Source organism: Tachypleus tridentatus, chromosome 12 (genome assembly GCF_004210375.1).
Source record: "Tachypleus tridentatus isolate NWPU-2018 chromosome 12, ASM421037v1, whole genome shotgun sequence".
Taxonomy (NCBI): domain Eukaryota; kingdom Metazoa; phylum Arthropoda; class Merostomata; order Xiphosura; family Limulidae; genus Tachypleus; species Tachypleus tridentatus.
In genome coordinates, this window is record NC_134836.1 from 30330219 (window position 1) to 30349530 (window position 19312).

Consider the following 19312-nt stretch of genomic DNA (forward strand, 5'->3'; position numbering starts at 1 on the left):
ATCGCTAACACACTGGAGGATATATGGACATATTTATATGTATTTGTCAAAGGAGGCCAGAAGTACTGAGCTTTTCTTGAATGTCAACATTTACTAAATCAACGCAAGCTTATATTAGGGTTTCTGTACATTGACAACCTCGGGGATCTAACATCTATTTTAACATTATTGACTCTGAAGCTTACTGCTGAATTATGGGGTGGTGTACGTGTAAAAAAAATTATATAGAAAACACTAAAACTTCCTAAAAGGTAAGATTTTTTCATTAGAAGAATAGTCTTTGAGAATGATACTAGGTCTGGCATGAGTTGGTGATTAGGACGTTCATCTTGTAATCTATAGGCTGCGGGACCGAAATACAGAGTGAATATACACGCAATTTCTGTTATGAGGTATTATAATGGTACAGTCAGTCATTATATCTGTTAATAAATTGTAGCACAAGAGTTAGCGGAAGATGCTGCTGGCCAATTCGCTTCCCTCGGGTCGGCAGTTACAAATTAGGAACGACAGCAGATGTAGCTTGTTACAAATGATGTTAGGATATAAAGAAATACGCAAATTACTTTTTTTGATATTGTGAATATGCGTAATATAGTTTGATACAACAAAGTAAGAAGAATTATTATTTAGGTGGACACATATAAAAAGTGTTATTGGTTTTTTACAATGCTGTAGGAAGGGTAATTAATTTGGGTGCGACATTGTAACAAGTTTTGTTAGTGTAGTACGACAGTGTTAAGATGTTATTAGTTTTGTACAACACCATAACATATTGTGTTGATGATCGAGAACTGGATAGAGACTGCTGGGAAATACCAGGTGTTGCACATGTTTTTGTCTAACACGACTTAAACGGTATCAGTGGAGTTCGTTTCTTTGGGTGTTTTTTTTTAATGTTTGTACAACTGGGGGACATTTTTTTTCTTACTACAGTGTGTCACAAGACCTGGCTGTATTAGGCTTTCAGAGAATGAGTAAAGAGTGCGAAACAAAGAAATATATAAGAACAATATAAATGATGTAATAGGTTTACTGTTGTAAATTTATGTTAGTGCTTACATTTGTTACAGTGTAGTTTTCTTTGTTGCATGTGACGTATGATGTTCACTTGTAAGTCCCGCCTATTCTCGAAATCTGTAGAATATTGGAGAGTAGGAATCAACAATACTTGTTTTACGAAAATTCTGGCGTGTTCGATCATTGTTGAAAGTTCAAAATTTGTTGTTGTTATTTTGAATTAAGCACAAAACTACACAGTGAATTATCTGTGCTCTGCCCACCACGGGTATCGAAACCGGGTTTTTAGTGTTGTAAGTCGCAGATATACCGCTCCGCCACTGGGGGACGAAAATTTGAGAAATTCGCGTGATTGCTATATAAAACCGACGCGTCGGAAGATTGTTACTATTATTGGTCAGCTATAATCAGTGTGCTATGGGCCTCGAAAGCTACAATTTTAATTAACACCTATTATTGATCGGAAAACTACAGAACTGGACCAAGAACGTTGGTAAATTTCGAACATTGCGAACCGTTCAACTTCAGTGAATTACTTTGGACCTTATTACTTCTACGAGGATATTAAATATCTTTGCCATAAAAAAAGGACAAACATTAAGCGAGGTGAGTGACAATATCAACTCAGAATTAATCTGCTCGTCGTGGGCCTAGATGGTCGATAAAATATTCAGTTCTAAGCCGGATATAAGACTTAGTATTGTTTGTAAAATTTTTGCACATGAACCATCATTTGTATTGAGTATTAGTAATAACCGTTATTAGAAAGTGTATTATTTTTTGTTTGTGTGTTAAAATATATTTGTATTAAAAAAGAAAATTGTGTGTATCGATCTTGTTGGTAAATATTATAAATTTAATACATATTGACATTTAATTAACTTTTAAATACAAATTTCCGGTTATTTGAAACAGTAATACGTTAACGTATGTAACATAACAACCGGAGTCTTCTGTCCGAAATAAATCATATTAAGTAACAATGAAGACATGGTGGCTAACACAAGGTTTTCTGATGTGCACTATATACCAAAACTTGTAATAATATCTGACGCAATCACTTATTGTTAATACTGTTGACAAGCCGTTGAAAATCTTTAAAGCAGTGTCTAATTAAAATACGCGGTTTTCAAGACTTGCAATATTCCACTGAAACATCATGAACAATAAATGCACTGTTTTCAAGCCATATTAACATCGACTGTACTGTCGTGAATACACGGTTTTCAGGCCATACAATTATTATATGTGTTATCATGAACGATAAATTTAGGGTTTGGAAGCCATACAAAGATTATCTGTAAAATCGTAATCACGAAATACGTCTATGATATGCGGATATATCAAACTTTTATAGTAATAACACGTGGTGTTCAGGATAAAATATCTTGTTCTAACCATAGTAGGCCTGGCATGGCCTAGCGCGTTAAGGCGTGCGCTTCGTAATCTGAGGGTCGCGGGTTCGCGCCCGAGTCGCGCCAAAACATGCTCGCCCTCCCAGCCGTGGGAGCGTTATAATGTGACGGTCAATCCCACTTTTCGTTGGTAAAAGAGTAGCCCAAGAGTTGGCGGTGGGTGGTGATGACTAGCTGCCTTCCCTCTAGTCTTACACTGCTAAATTAGGGAAGGCTAGCACAGATAGCCCTCGAGTAGCTTTGTGCGAAATTTCAAAAAACAAACAAATCTAACCATCGCAGCCTTCAGTTTTTTTTTTTTTATCCTCCGGTCACTAGGATATTTCATTTTATTTTGAGCGTGCTTTGAAACTGGAATATACTTGCTGGCAAACTATGATATCAGAGAACAAAGATCATGAAGTGATACTGTCTATTGGACAAAGTGAGCGAGTTCATGTTTGAAATCCAGTCACATTTCCTTTGTTCAGTTACATTTGATATTCATCATAGCTAATTTAACAGGGATTTGGACTTATCTAGGGAAACCGAAAGTTGGAGAGCTGTTAATCGATTTAATAGAAGTGATCGTACACTTATAGTATACTTACTGTAGCTGACCAATAGTAATACGCTGTCTCTTGGCGCGTTGGTATATATAGTTTAAAGCGAGATTCTCAAAGATTAAAAAATGTTCGAAAATACGCTAGTGTTTTCGTAAAACAATATCATTGATTCTTGCTCTCGAACATATTATTTAAATTTAGAGAACATGCGGGACCTGCGCATTACACAATCAATGATATACATCACATGCATCAAAATAATTAACAAAAACACTTAGGTATTACAATAACTGCATAACAATAAATCCGTTACAGTCCGCAGACATACCACTGAGCTACTAGGGGGCACTTAATAAGGGCGTTCAATTTACTAACGAAGAGTTTTAAAATCGTTTTAAATTGAAGAGTTTTAAACGAAGAGTTTTAGATTGGTTAAATTAGCATTGCAGTGGCAGCCTACGTCTGAGAGAACTTGTGCTAAGAGATGGTTACTGGCTAGCGTGTTGGAATGCAATTCGAAGGATCCGGGGTTCGAGACACAATGCCGCTGAACTCGATCCAGTGGACTGTAGATATTGCTGGCTGATTGCCTTCCTGGTGATTGATATTTTAAACTCCGAAGCACCTCTACATGAAACTCTGGAGTTTCTTGGCCAGGATGTTTATTTCACGTGCTTAAAAAATCATATGATGTTGAAAATTCTTTGTTAGTTACTGTGCTGTAGTTTTCCTTCGAGTGCACAGGTCCCTTCAAATAGGTTGGACAACCCAAATCAATGACTTATAAAGTGTCATCTGAAGTAAATAAGACTTAACAGACTGTATAAAAACGACAGTTTCTTTGGAAATGTTCCGTTCAGACTCTCCATGATAGATGAAAGTAACAGGCTTAGCTAATTCAACTATTTTTGAATATTTATTATACCTGTCATAAGATATCATGTTAGACCTGTTATATTTTTAACACTGCATTTTTATATAATCCTCAAGAGTTTGTTTATTTTGTTTTTGAATTTCGCGCGAAGCTACTCAAGGGCTATCTGCGATAGCCGTCCCTAATTTAGCAGTGTAAGACTAGAGGGAAGGGAGCTAGTCATCACCACCCACCGCCAACTCTTGGGCTACTTTTTTACCAACGAATAGTGGGATTGACCGTCACATTATAACCCCCCCCCACGGCTGAAAGGGTGAGCATGTTTGGTGTGGCGGGGCTTCGAACCCGCGACCCTCAGATTACGAGTCGAGCGCCTTGACCACCTGGCCATGCCGAACCGGTTACATAACTTCTATCCAGGGTACAGGTACTCTAGCTAGTAAAATCTATCTAGGCAAATTAAAGGTTGAGTGTTCATTGATTTACTTTCCTTCGTGTTGCTCTGATGGTAATGACACGAAACAGTTATTTAACTGTGAATCGAGACACGCGTCCATTGTGTGTCAGTTTTGTTTTGTAATTTGATCTTCAAAAAAATTGTAAGAAACTTTTTCAACAGAGTGAAAGAGCAAACCATTTCAAATATCTTTTCCTTGTCTTGCTGCATGGCACGTTAAACTCTGCGTGACTTATCCTGCGCACTCTAACACTTTATTTAGAGCAAGTTATGTACTGAGAACGAAAGTTCAAAATAACCCTGACAATGTCTATCACTAATTAAATATACTGTACACGTACCAAGCTTGGAGTGCATTAATTTATCGGTTTGAAACAACTAAAAATCAATTGACAGCATACTCATATTCTTGTTAAAAGCTGTCTTTAACTGTTTAACTAAATTTCGATTTAGAATGCCAGAATCTCTTTCCATTAAGCTAAAGAAATAAAGGAAAGAGATTATGGCGTTCTAAATTGAAGTTCTTCAAGGAGTGGTTGATAGTAAGGATGAAACTTAAGGTAGGCATAACGTTACATTCGTTTCGTGAGTGATTGGTAATACTACTGGAGTTGTAGATTATAGCGCAACAATGATCTTTTATTACACTGCAATAAACTCCTGGTTGCTACACCAGCTCATAAAGGTACTCTAATGAGATACTCACCAGCTCATAAAGGTACTCTAATGAGGTACTCAATAGATGCTGTTTGAAAACTGTTTTTACTCAAACTACACCCCCGGCTAGTGCAGCAGTAAGTCTTCAGATTTACAACGGTAAAATCAGGGGTTCGATTCCCCTCGGTGGCCTCAGCAGATAGCTCGATGTGGCTTTGTTATAAGAAAAACAAAAACACACGTAAACTGTATTGTAAAGACACATTTTAAACTGAGTTTGTGGAATTAATTGTTTAATAATTTTTCTATTAGTTATGTTCGGACGTTCCTTAACTAAACATACTCTTGACATCTGAGAATAAAAAAAATCAAATATCAAACAAATCTTGAAGTGTTAAAACGAATTGGTTTATAAAGTGTAAGTGTATTCAAACTTTATCTGGTGTATTACGTAAAGCTTTTAAGATAAAGCCTATGATATTATTTTATGTTATACAGCCAAACATGAGCCAGCGTCTGCAACATGTGGGAAAAAAAAAAAAAGAGTTGGACTTGTACTTATTTCTGTATAGATGCATTTCATCGACACGTATAAACATCAAACACTTGAACGAACCTTACAAGTTTTGTTATTCGTTTTTATGTTCATGAATATTTTTCTTTACACTGAGTTATGTTTTGTAAGACCCTTAAAATAAACGAATCATAACAGAATATCATAGTAACATCCAACTACTCTATTGCTAGAATAAAAGTGTGAACTTCCATTCTTGTAGTTATAATATTGTTATCAGTTTGAAGTGTTCTGAACAAGTTACTGTACCTTCCATTGATTGTTTTAAATATTAAATTTAGTGTTAGTTTATTGCATGTACTGACTGTTTGATGAAATTAGTTCGAGATGCAAAGGCTCGGCATGGCCAGGTGGTTAAGGCACTCGACTCGTAATCTGAAGGTCACGGGCTTGAATATCTGTCACACCAAACACGTTCGCCCTGTATGCTGTGGGGGCGTTATAAAGTGACAGTCAATCCCACCATTCGTTGGTAAAAGAGTAGCTCAAGATTTGGCGATGGGTGGAGATGACTAGCTCCTTCCCTCTAGTCTTACACTGCTAAGTTAGGGACAACTAGCGCAGATAGCCCTCGAGTAGTGTTGCGCGAAATTCAAACCAAACCAAACTATTTAAAGTGCTTTTTGCCCAAACGTTCTATTAAGGTTTCGTGTAATTCCTTGTGATGTCCATTATAAATTACCATTGTGATTCCTAATAGTATTTAAAAAATGATCTAGAACATGATTCCTAACTAAAACTTGAAGTGGTTTCTTTATTCAATATATATTTCAATATGTGAGGTATTTGTCCTCTTTGGTCAGTAATGTTTGAGTGGGATCACATCTGGTTAAAGCAGTTTTACCTGTAATGATAGAATTAAAGCTCACAGTTTTACACAAGAATGTAGAAATAAAAACTAGGGGTTAATTGAGTTAATTGTTTTAAACAAGTTTGTTATGAACGTAAATGATCAGGTAGTGTGGTCTGTTCAAACATTGTTCAATATATGTATTGGAGAATATTAAAAATAACCAGTTTAAACTGTCAAAGTCAAGATTTAAATTCTATCTTTAGCAAAATATCTTTTATGCTAGGTTATAGTTATTGAAATATAGATTGATTATTTGACTTTTGTGACTGGTAAATTTACTTATTTCGAACATTTGACACTTGAGTGTTTCAATCTTCATGGTTCTAAAACATAAGGAGTGATTAGTGTGATACAGAATGCATCTTGTTATTTCCTTACGGCATGTCTGTTACTATAATGAGGATCGCTATCTTCGTTACTCTGACAACAATTTCGTTGAAGTATCAGTTGTAAGAACTTAGTCTTAAGTGTTATATGCAGAATATACGGCATGTACAGAAACTTTAGCCTAATTATACTTTCTTAAATTGTAAAGCATAGATATTGTGTAAAATGAAAGTCAATACACTCGTTTGTGTTGTTGTTGTTTTTTCAGCGTTAAATTCAAAGTTCAGTGAGCCAAAATTTGTTGGTCACTGCTTATGGTGAATTTACCTGCTTAATGTCTAATAAATACTGAATCTCTCTGTTATACAACATGATTTTAATAAAGAAATACCATGTTTTTACTAGTTATGAACTAAGTTAAAGTTCAAGGGGAAGACAGTAAAAGATTAATCCCGCAGTGGACGATAGCCCGGATCTCAGTTTGCAGCTTTACCCTAAAGTAAAAGATCTAGTTTTAAAGAGCTTATTTTGTTCTACACGACATTTGATACTACCAGACATCATTAAGTCTTAAATGTCTAGTTTACCTTTGTAAGCTGATCTAAGCTTAGGAGATAAACTGGTCTAGATAACACTGAAAGTTGAAGTGTATCTGAGACGAAAGAAAGGGACTTGGCCATATCCGAGTAACAAACCACAGTACTTGAAAGTTCTCCGGTGTGTTACGCTATCATAGAATTTGATGTTATCATTATTCTGTGGTGATTATGACACAAAGCCCGACATGGACAGGTGGTTAGAGCGCTCGACTTGTAATCCAAGGGTCACGGGTTTGTATCACCGTCGCACCAAACGTGCTCGCCCTTTCAGCCGAGGGTACGTTATAATGGTCAGTCAATCCCACTATTCGTTAGTAAAAGAGTAGCTCAAGGGTTGACTGCGGATGGTGATGACTAGCTGCCTTTCTTTCAGTTTTACACTGCTAAATTACAGACGGATAGCGCAAATAGTCCTCTTGTAGCTTTGCGCGAAATTTAAAAACCAAAGAAAGAAAGAAAGAAATGGGGATGACGCAATGAATTAGATTGTTTGTAGTTTGTTTTATTCTAGTCTTGTTTTAATATTATATTATTTAACAGCATTGATATATTTAATCATTATACGTTATCAGCTTATCAGTTTTTAGTTTTTATTATGAGCTAATTTCAACTGTTAGCTTAGTTTTTGAATTTTGGAATAATGTAACCCTCAAAGCATCTGAGCTTCATAAAGCATTGGGTTTAAGGCCAAAAATGTCGTTAACAGTGACAGTACGAATGCGATGAATAGCTGAAAATATTGTTAACAGCAAGGGTATCTATATAAGAAATAACTGAAAATACTATTAACAATGAATGTATTTATAGTGAACTATTGAAATGTTGTTAAGAGTGAAGGTATACATGAACGGCTGAAAATACTGTTGGCAGTGAGTGTAACTATGCCATGAGTATCAGTATATTTCTCTCAATATAACTTTATATATTATAAATATGCATATTTCAGATAATAACAGTATATCAAATAACTAATTATATGTACTGCATATTCAGTACTTTGTCCCCTTAGGGTTGTTGCTTTCTTCAAAAATCGATAACCCCACATGAAGTGACGCCAGACGGAAAAATAGTTTGAAAATACGCCACTGGAAGGGCTGAGATCATTTTTGCGGAGTAGCAAATATACGAAGCGTCATCAGTGATGCAGTGAAACATATAGAAGGGTATTTTGTTCTGTGAAAGAACAACAAGAGGAGGTTCGTGATCCTCTCTGAACATTGTTTGTCGAGTTGTGTTACGTTATACTATACTAAAACAAAACAAAACCAAACGCTATTCGGATTTTTAAATTAGTAGTATATTTCAAGTGCATTATACGTTTCGTAAGGTTTATAATTGAAGGAATTTGATTACAATATTAAATCAAGTCACTTTGAGAAACGTCCCTTATGTTTTGTATCTGGCTAATCACATGCTAGGACACGTATGTATCTCAGAGGCATCATTATATTTTGATATTGGTTAGTATTTTATAAACTACGATGTTTGTAGTTTTCGTAAATAGTATATCAGTGTATCTAATTCTTATAGTTTTGGTACTAAATGTTTCAGTGTATGTTATGTCGGAGAGTTTACTCAAATATAGTTATTATATCTGCTTAAAACATTTTTTATAGCAAAATCACATCGGGCTATCTGCTGTATCCATCGAGCCCCTGATTTTAGCGTTGTAAATCCGTACACTTACAGCTGTACAAGCGGGGAATTGAAATATATTGGACTATGATTAAACATGGGGTTATATAAGAAATACAAATCAAGCCTTCTATTAGGTGTTCAAACATATCTGTTAGAAACTGATATTCATAGAGTGTAATTTATCATAAAAAGACTCAGCTAGACACGTTATTATTTGAAATAAGCAAGATAATCCGTCTCCAGTGACTGGAAAGGTTTAAGTAAATTTGTCAATTTAAATTACTTTATAAATTTTAAAAAGGTTAATTTTTTTGCATTCTTAAGAACCAAAACTCTGAGCTACTTATACTGCCAACTGCAAAAAGTAATTGTTGAGCATTTCAGTTATGTTAACAACCGATCAACAACAACACGTAACGCCCACGTAACGTAACCAAATTAAATGGGTTTTTGTGTGTGTATGTGTGTGAAATGATGTCCAAGTAGTTAGAACACAGACATGTATAGGTTACTAAGCAGAGTAGGAAGGGAAGACCCCATGGGTAAACCACTGTTGTAGAAGTTGTCTTGATATGTGAAGTATGTGTTGTTTACATTGTATTCAGATAGGTTGCTAAGATGGTTTATATCGTTAGATTCAAGGTCAGTTTGTTTTAGTTTCACTTTTAAACAGATTAGAGCTTATTTCACAAGTATATGGCCCGGCATGGCCAGGTGGGTTAAGGCGTTCGACTCGTAATCTGAGGGTCGCGCGTTCGAATCCCCGTCACACCCAAAAATGTTCAGCTGTGAGGGTGTTGTAAAGTTGTGGTCAATCTCACTATCTGTTGATAAAAGAATAGCCCAAGAGTTGATGGTGTGTGGTGATGACTAGCTGTCTTTCCTCTAGTCTTTGGGACGGCTAGCGCAGATAGCCCTCGTGTAGCTTTGTACAAAAAAAACAAAAAACAATTTACAAGTGAAGAGCGATTTTACATCAAATGATACCAAAATGTCTTACTTTTCTCTGCAAATATATTTGATTCTGTTCACGATTTTTTTTTGGATTTTTCAATATAGAAAGAGTTACTCTTTAATAAAGAAGTAAAGGTTTTAGTTAAGAATTTATTGACATTTTATACAGTTGAGCCTATAATGAACACAATAGGTTTTTATGTGTATTCTCCTTGTTCATTTTTCAAGATCGTAGATATGGGGGAGCGAGAACGGATAAGAATAAAAGATATATATCGGTTAGCTGTAATAATGGAACATGCTTTAACAATTTTTTTTTATGTTGATAAGAGCATTACTAGTTGTTGTTGTTTTTCCAACTTATAATTTGTTTCCACTGAAAAATGTGACTGTAAAATAATAAACTTCAGTAGTTACAGAGAAATGAGCTGAACCTAAGGTTTTATATTTTGAGAACTAATGAATAATAAACTTAATTGTTGTTTTTAAAAGAACGTCACATGTTCAAGCAACTGATAACCGATTTTAGAGATTTTTTTAACGCAACCTACATCTCAGTTTGCTTTAAAATTTTCACGTGAAAACATTCTATACATATTCGTCGTTAATTTCCAACTGATAAACTATGAGGTTTAATGTACCTATTTTTTTAAATTTGATATGTTAACATATCGCACTTTACGACAGTTAATAAATACATGAAAAATATACATGCCCTGATTTATTTATAAATTTCAACCAAATTACCTATTTCTAATGTTAAATATCCACAAAGAAAAACAAAATATTGGTTTACTCCCTGATGGCTCAGCAGTAATCTTGAAGACTTTAATATTGAAACCAGAGGCTATGTCACCCTTGCGAGGCCTAGCACGGCCAGGTGGTTAAGATGCTCGATTCGTAATCTGAAGGGTAACGGGTTTGAATCTCTGTCACACGAAACATGCTCATCCTTTAAGCCGTGGGGGCGTTATAATTCGACGGCCAATCCCACTATTTGTTAGTAAAAGAGTAGCTCAAGAGTTGGCGGTGGGTGGTGATTACTAGATGCTTTTCCTCTAGTCTTACACAGCTAAATTAGGGACAGCTGGCACAGATAGTCCTCGAGTAGTTTTGTGCGAAATTCAAAACAGGTTCTATAATTTAATATTTTGTTAAAAGCTTTAGCGAAAGGATAAAATAGCCAGATACGTAAATAATGGCACCCCTGATAAAAAAGAATATGGTATTGTTGGCAACCTTGACGACCAGTCCAATTTTCCATAATTAATACATGCAGCAATAAATCTTGAATCTCGTGACACGATAGATAGCTAAATTTTGCACACTTGTAAACAGACTTTTCAAATAAAAATATTTCAGGATTCCAGGAAGGAGAGGCATGTGCTTCTCTTTGTATGACTTTTTATATTCGTTTGTTTGTTTGTTTTTGAATTTCGCACAAAGCTACTCGAGGGCTATCTGTGCTAGCCGTCCCTAATTTAGTAGTGTAAGACTAGAGGGAAGGCAGCTAGTCATCACCACCCACCGCCAACTCTTGGGCTACTCTTTTACCAACGAATACTGGGATTCACGATTGCATTATAAATCCACCACGGCTGAAAGGGCGAGCATGTTTTGTGTGATGGGGATTCAAACCGGCAACCCTAAGATTACGAGTCGAGTACCTTAACCACCTGGTCATGCCGAGCCGATACAATTGGTTCAAAGCATATGAGTATAAAAATCATTTTTATATATTATTGCGGATTCAAGTAATGAACTTTTTTATGCGGTATTTCTTTGATTAACATAGTGGAAAATATTGAACAATAATTTGGTTCTCAAAGATTCCGCTAGGGTAATTAATAAAATATCAAGTAATATGAAGTGAACTTCTTTATTATATGAATGGTTTTCTCTGTTTCTACCTTAAACATTTTCTCGATTCGCAACAGAATAAAATAAAAAACATCTTATATTTCCACTTATAGGCTTAAACTTTGATCGGCATGGAAGGAAATAATACAGATATCAACGATGTATTGGATGTGTATGTTGAATATGGAAATCTCGAAAACGGTAACGGTTCGTGGACAAACCGGACGCCAATCATCACCAACCAAATTGACAATTTTTTGAACAATAAAAGTGTGAAGATTTCCCTAGTTCTAGCTTATACTCTTGTGTTTAGTTCCTGTTTTGTAGGTACGTTACTACATTTTCATTAAAGTAAGTTAGTTACGCAAGTCAGAACTAGATATGAACCTAATGAAGAATATAATAGTGGTAACTTAATGTACTGTTACTACGTTCTCACTACTGTTGAAAACATTTCTCTAGTTATTTAAACGAAATAGCAGAAAGAGCTGAAGAAATTAACAGTTATTAATTTATGGACCATTTAGTTACCCGTTAATTAACCATGATCAGTAACCTAAAGGTCATTGCACTTCCTGTCCGTCTAACATCTATCAACATCTATTTCAACCAACCATGTTTATATCGTCTACTTATCAACATATCTTTGAATTCTAAAATAAAACTATCTACTACTTATGTCTACTTTCAACCCTTAAATGGCGGCCATCATCAACCGATGCTGCTACCACCTGCAACATTCCCGCTGTTTAAGGGTTAAACTGTCTAATCAAACTATTGACTACTTATCTACTTATTTTAAATTGTCTAAACAAACCATCGATTACTTATTTACCTACCTTCAAACTGTTTTAAAAACTATGTACTACTTACATAAATGCCTTTAAACTATTGTCTAGTTCAGTTTCTGTATAATGTGTTGAACTTGCAAACAATTAGTTATCAACTTTTATTGTAATCTATTGTTTAGTTACTGTATGCTATAATGAGATCGTAAACAAGTGGTTATATAATTTCATTCCAAGCCGTTGTTTAGTTTTGTATGTTGTATCGAAAATGTAGTTATCTAGTTTCATTGTAGCAGTTGTTTAATTACTGTCTAACATGTAGACAAGTAGTTATGTAGTTTCATTACAGCCATTGTTTAATTACTATATTCCATGTCTAACATGAGTTATATAGTTTCATTAAAAATGCCAATTTATTTTTATTTTTGCCTATTACAACACTTTTGAATCTATTTGTGCATTATAATATCGATGATATTATCCTACTATTCGGTCTTCTAAGCACAATGGTGAAAAGTGTTCAAAAGTTACCTTTCCTTTTGCATGTCCCTTCAAAATTATCTGTGGCGGAAGCCCAGATATCGATTTCAAATAGAAAGGCATGCAGACGATCAAACGTTTTACATTTGGCGGTCGGGCCTGGCATGGCCAAGCGCGTAAGGCGTGCGACTCGTAATCTGAGGGTCGCGGGTTCGCGCCCGCGTCGCGCTAAACATGCTCGCCCTCCCAGCCGTGGGGGTGTATAATGTGACGGTCAATCCCACTATTCGTTGGTAAAAGAGTAGCCCAAGAGTTGGCGGTGGGTGGTGATGACTAGCTGCCTTCCCTCTAGTCTTACACTGCTAAATTAGGGACGGCTAGCACAGATAGCCCTCGAGTAGCTTTGTGCGAAATTCCAAAAAAACAAAACAAACAAACAAACATTTGGCGGTCCTTTCCATCTTACAACTTTAATGCTAGGAGTAAGGGTTCACCCGGTGTAGCAAAATTATTTAAGGCAACATGAAATGACAGAGACGTTGAATGCCGCGTGTGGCGTGGGTTCCTTTATCTCGGGAGGACGGTTTATGTGATACAGCTAAAATTATGGAAGGGGCGACTCACATCCTCATTTATGTAGTATTATCTTTAAAGCCCGACATTGATGCATACCTTTGTTAGTATATTAATGAAAACCCAGTATGTTACCACTGCCTTTGTATTGAAAAGATTGTGACAGTTATTTTCTTGGATTTGTTTAATATATCAGTTAGGTTAGTAAGTTAGTTTAAAGCTTCGGGCCTTCGAGACATGAAATCACCAGTTCTGATTATTTATAAATTTGTGTTGGAAATGATTTCATCCGTCTGTTCAAGAATTCTATAAGACAATCTTCATTAAATGTCAGTTTAAGAATTAAATAATCATTCGTTTAATAGAGAATATTGTTAGCAAATAAAATCTGTAAATAAAACTTACGTGATATATTTAAATTTTGATTTCTAACTCATAAAAAATAATTGTTTAACCTTACAGGTCAGCATGGACTTATTTCATGTTTGTAATTCTTGTCATTATAATTCCAATTTTAAATGTAATGACGGAGATTTGTAAGGTTAAAATGTTTGTCACTTTATTATCCAAACATCAATAATTCGTATGTTGTTCTTTCTTTTCTTATTTTTTTGTCTTAGGTAATCTCTTAGTAATTCTGGTTGTGGCCTTTCATCGCCGCATGCACACAATTACAAATTTTTTCCTCACAAACCTGGCCGTAGCTGACTTTTGTGTGGGCTTGTTCTGTGTTTATCAAAATTTGTATAATTACCTGGCAGAAAGTTGGTCCCTTGGAAATTTTTTATGTAAAATGTATCATTTTGTACAAAGCCTGAGTTACACGGCTTCCATTGGTATTTTGACAGTGATTTGTTTGGAACGGTATGTAGCCATTGTTCACCCAATGTGGAGGAAACGCGTCATTACCATAAGACGCTTGCGAATTGTTATGGCTTTGGTGTGGACAGTCAGCGCTGTGTACTGTTCCCCGCGACTCTTCATGTTTGGAACCTCAGCTGTACCACTAAGAGGTAAGCATTTTGTCATTTGTCACATGAAACGATCCTTGTACAACTCCAAAACGTACGATATTGTGAATTTTGTTGTGTGTTTTCTGTTGCCTCTGACGATTATCTCAGTAATCTATACTATTATCTGTGTCCGTCTTTGGAAGAGTCACATACCGAAACAGACAAACGAAGTGCGGATGAGACCACTCACAGAGTCGGGAAGTGACACAAATGCGTTTTTATCCGCAACCAGTTCGAATATTTGCCGATCATTTTCCATTGGAAGCATCGTCGGGAATTCGGTGACAAATAAATCTTGCTCCGATCTATCGCCTAGTCCAGAACCAACTGGAAGGAACCTCTCAGTAACAGGAATCAACAGGGATTTGGACAGAAGCCGTCTTGACGCAGACCATACAGCGGTTGTCTTACATAAAGGGACCCGGAATATGAGATACAAAACAAGCACCTTGATTCTGAGAAAACATCAGATATTGCAGCGTAACACTAACACGACTGTCCTAAAAGCTCGGCGCAGAGTGATTCGTTTACTGGTGGCTGTCGTCTTTACATTTACTCTTTGTAACCTACCTTTTCACGCTAGAAAGTTTTGGCAATACTGGTCTCCTAATTATCATGGTGGCAGCTCTTCTGCAGCAGTCTTCACTATCGTTACGACGTTGGTACTTTACTTGAATTCGGGTCTAAACCCAATTCTGTACGCTTTTCTCTCCAAGAACTTTCGGCATTCGATCATGGATCTGTTGCAATGTCGCCCACTTAGAAGAATGACATTTCTAAGACGAACTCGAAAATATCGTTCTGATGTCAGTGGATATCCAAATACAAACGTTAGGTCCCAAGAAATATGAAAGGTAACATACGTTTATTAAACATCAAAATACTGAGGAATAAAAAAATATAAATACAGAAAACGTTACATTCTTCTATGAGAAACAGAGACGTAAGGAAGAAATTTCATTGCATGATGCTAACATTTATATGCTCAATTTCATAAAATGTTTTATTGTATAATTTTAGAAAATATTAAGAAATTTGTGTACAGCGTTTCTCAGTAATGTATGAAAGATAAAAAGGTTTGTCAAAGGTTATATTATAAGATCAGAATTTGTCAAAGGTTATATTATAAGGTCAGAATCTTATTATTATACGTGAAAGATGAAATGTCTTATCAAAGGTTGGATATTGGTGCCAGAGTTTTATCATTCATATGTGAAAGATCAAACGTTGTATCAAAGGCTAGATATTAATATCAGAATTTTACCATTATTACGTGAAAGGTTAAACGTCTTATCAAAGGTTGAATGGTAGTGTCAGAGTTTTATCATTAATACGTGAGACGTACATCGTTTTATAAAACATTGTATGTTAGTGTCAGAATTTTACTAAGAACACATGAGAAACAAAACGTCTTTTCAATGACTGGATATTAGTGTTAAAGTTTTATCATTAATACGTGAAAGATAAAATGTTGTGTTAAACGTTGAATATTAAGGGAATGTTGCTACAAAGTATAATGCGTCTCATTCTTATCTTGTAGTGTTTGAGAAATATATTATTTTAAAATAATCGTCTCTCAAGCAAAGATAAAAATAACGCGAGTACAACAGTGATAAACGTGACAAAAGCTAAAACGTTGGTATTTTGTGTTGTAGTTCCATGTTCTGAGGTGAATAATGTATTTATCCCATATAAATGTATTGCAACTATAACGTACGTATCATTTTTAAATATATTTGTAAAATTAAAATATACCGAAAAAAATGTTATTTCAAATATGTGTTATTCGCGGTATAAGAGGAATATGGATGTGTTTCTATGAATAAAATATTCACTATTAAACTAGTTGATACCTAAATTATTATATATCAAATAACTTTAGACTGAAAGTGGCTTTAGTCATAAACAACTTTGATTTTCGTAATTTTTTGACAGACATTAACTTGAAAAATAACCAAATTTGATATTCCCAGTATCTATCAAAATGGTATTCCCTAAAGCTCTGCCTAATCTATTTATATACGTTCTCTATATTCATACGAGCCGAGCGTAGCCTTGTGGTTAACATGTCGGTCTGCGTATTAAAGGGCCCGAAGTTCGAGACGTGATACCGAAAAACGGGCTTCGCTCTCTAAGCTGCAAACACATTGTAAACGTGACAGTCAATCCCGTTATTCAGTTAGAGAAGTCATACAAAGCGGCGGGTGCTACTGGTTAACCTCCCTCCTTTTCTGGTCAGCAGTTTAAGGTTCTGTACTTATACTTAAGAAGTTTCGGAACTGGCTGTTCAGATTATTGCTTCGGTTGAAATTATTGACAGAAACCAATATGAAAACAACTGTTTGTTTGTTTTTGTTTGGTTATGAAAGAAACAATAAAGAATTTAAAAATATATAATGACTAAACCACAGTAGCTGTAAATCCGTGGATATATTATTTGCGTCCCTTTGCGACAAAAACTCACTTGACACTTTAGGGCGGAAGGGTGCGATATAATACTGACGGTCAAGTTTGACCACTCGGTCAGATAAGTGTAGCCTAAAAGTTGGGAATGAGTGCTATTAATTAAGTGCCTTTCACGTGACCTGTCAATCCAACATTAAGGAGGGCAAATATAAAATCCAAGATTAGATTCCACGCGCTGGCTAGAGTGCAAATAGTTCATTGTGTAGCTCTGGGCTTAAATACCAAACAACAAACAACCAATATTTCTACACTAGGTAATATTTCTATCGGCTGACTTCCTTTCTTTACTCAGTAATATACTTATCCGCCAAATAAAATTGTTTCTTATGTAGAAAACATTGTTTACTCGGGAGTATAATCTACATGTTTTAACTATTATATATTTTAGTTAAAATTAACCAACCAGCAATGAATAACTTAAGGTGTTGTATGTTATGGTTAAATAAAGCTACAATTTGGCGGACTCATTGTGAAGTTTTACGATAAAGCAAATATTTAAGGCTACAAGAGAAATTTATGTAATAAAAGGCACATTCATTAGGTGTCAGTAAGATTTCATTAATGTTTGTCTTAGAATACAAAGAGGGTAACTGAAAAAATGACCGGAAATAAAAGTTTGATCATATTTTAGAAGACTTTTCGGATCTATAGATGTCATAATTAAAAAAAAAAAAAAGATGTTCGTTACCGCTTTTCACGCAGTGTTTAATATACTTAGATTGTGAAATCGAGAATTTATTATTTGCGGCCTGTTGCCGCGTGAGGTCAGTACTTTAGTGTCATGTGCGCAGAACGAATGACGGCCATATGATACTTACGATTCAGTGAGACAAGAGCAACACGAGAAATGGAGACTGATTGATGCTGCTGGCCAGATTTCTTCCACGTAGTCTGAGTTCACAAATAAGAGCAACTACGTGAAGATAGTCCTCGGTGCAAGTTGTACCTAATTAAAAAAAATAAGACAAAAAAGAAACGTTTTTGTCGAAAGCGGAGAAATATATAATACTTTTTAACTGAATTAAGGTGTTTTTGTAAGACTTAAAATATGCTTTATTTTTTTATTTTCGCGCAAACCTCCACGAGAGTTATCTGCGCTAGCCGTCTCTAATTTAGGAATGAAACCAGAGGTAAGCTAGCTAATCATCACCACTCACTACCAACTCTTAATCTACTCTTTTTTTTTTTCAATGAAAAGTAGAATTGACTCTCACATTATAAAGTTCCCATGGTTGAAAAGACAAGTATGTTTGATGACATGAGGATTGAAACCCTCAAATTGCGAGTCAAGCGCCCTAGTCACCTGCCCGAAAGCAAAATAAAGTTATTTAATAAATGTTTTTATCCACTATTTTTGGGTTATGAATAAGAACGCTATCTCATGACGTCTTCTAATACATTAAAAGCAAAATACATTAAGAGACACTTTTCGATTCCTTTTTGTAAAATTGCTTATGTTATTAAATATTTGTATTTATTTCGTTATTTAATTAAATAATTAATTTATTAATGTATTCTTTGTGCTTATTTATTCATTACACGCAAAAATATTTTCGTATAATAATTGAAACTTATACAATAAGTTTCATGCCAATTATCACAAGTCTGCATAAAACAGATTTTTTTATACAGTATCTTAGGAGTAGTTTCTTTTTACTTTTTTAAAAATTCATTTTCGGCATTTACAAATACATGAATAAAGTTTAGCATAAAAAGTGTATTAACACATAAAATGGTGCAAAAAATACATTGTATCTTCTCATTAAAGCCTACTGTGGTTAGTTATTTTATAAGTTTGTTTGTTACAAAGTCCAGTATAAATAACTCACGAAAACGTTTTCATTTAATGTTTATACTAAAAATACTAAAAACTACCTTCTGTTGTTTCTAATTTTGAAATACTGACCAGGGAAAACCAGCCTAACACATACAATCTATGATAAAAGATGAAAGTTCAACTGATAACTTATCCTTAGCTTAAAGTGCTGGGAATAATCTGTGGTATCGCGTGGATTCGAAGCCACTTCATTGTGTCTGAAATCCAAAGTTTCACCATAGAACCAACCTTTACCAGAATATTTAGCTGAAATTAATATTTTTAAAGTAAAATGTGTTGTGGACCTCAACAGTATTGAGCAAGAGTAATCTCAGTATTTTTATGTATGACTAAAGGTTCCGCAGCGAAGGAAGTCACAGATCCCATTGATATCTTCTGGAAG

General features: G+C 35.0%; 1 protein-coding gene across 2 annotated transcripts in view; it reads left to right on the plus strand.

Moving 5' to 3' along the window:
- LOC143235455 (trissin receptor-like) overlaps nucleotides 1–18478 on the plus strand; it is a 37620-nt gene extending 19142 nt beyond the window's left edge. The window contains exons 1-3 of one of the 2 annotated variants that reach the window (XM_076473649.1): nucleotides 8337–8517; nucleotides 11887–12100; nucleotides 14235–18478. In XM_076473649.1, coding sequence (XP_076329764.1) covers nucleotides 11905–12100; nucleotides 14235–15478 — 1440 coding nt within the window. In that variant the 5' untranslated portion in view covers nucleotides 8337–8517; nucleotides 11887–11904 and the 3' untranslated portion in view covers nucleotides 15479–18478. Of the gene's footprint in view, nucleotides 1–8336; nucleotides 8518–11886; nucleotides 12101–14234 lie in introns of those variants that run through there. The other variant, XM_076473648.1, reaches the window with a different exon arrangement.
- Nucleotides 18479–19312: the final 834 nt, after the last annotated feature.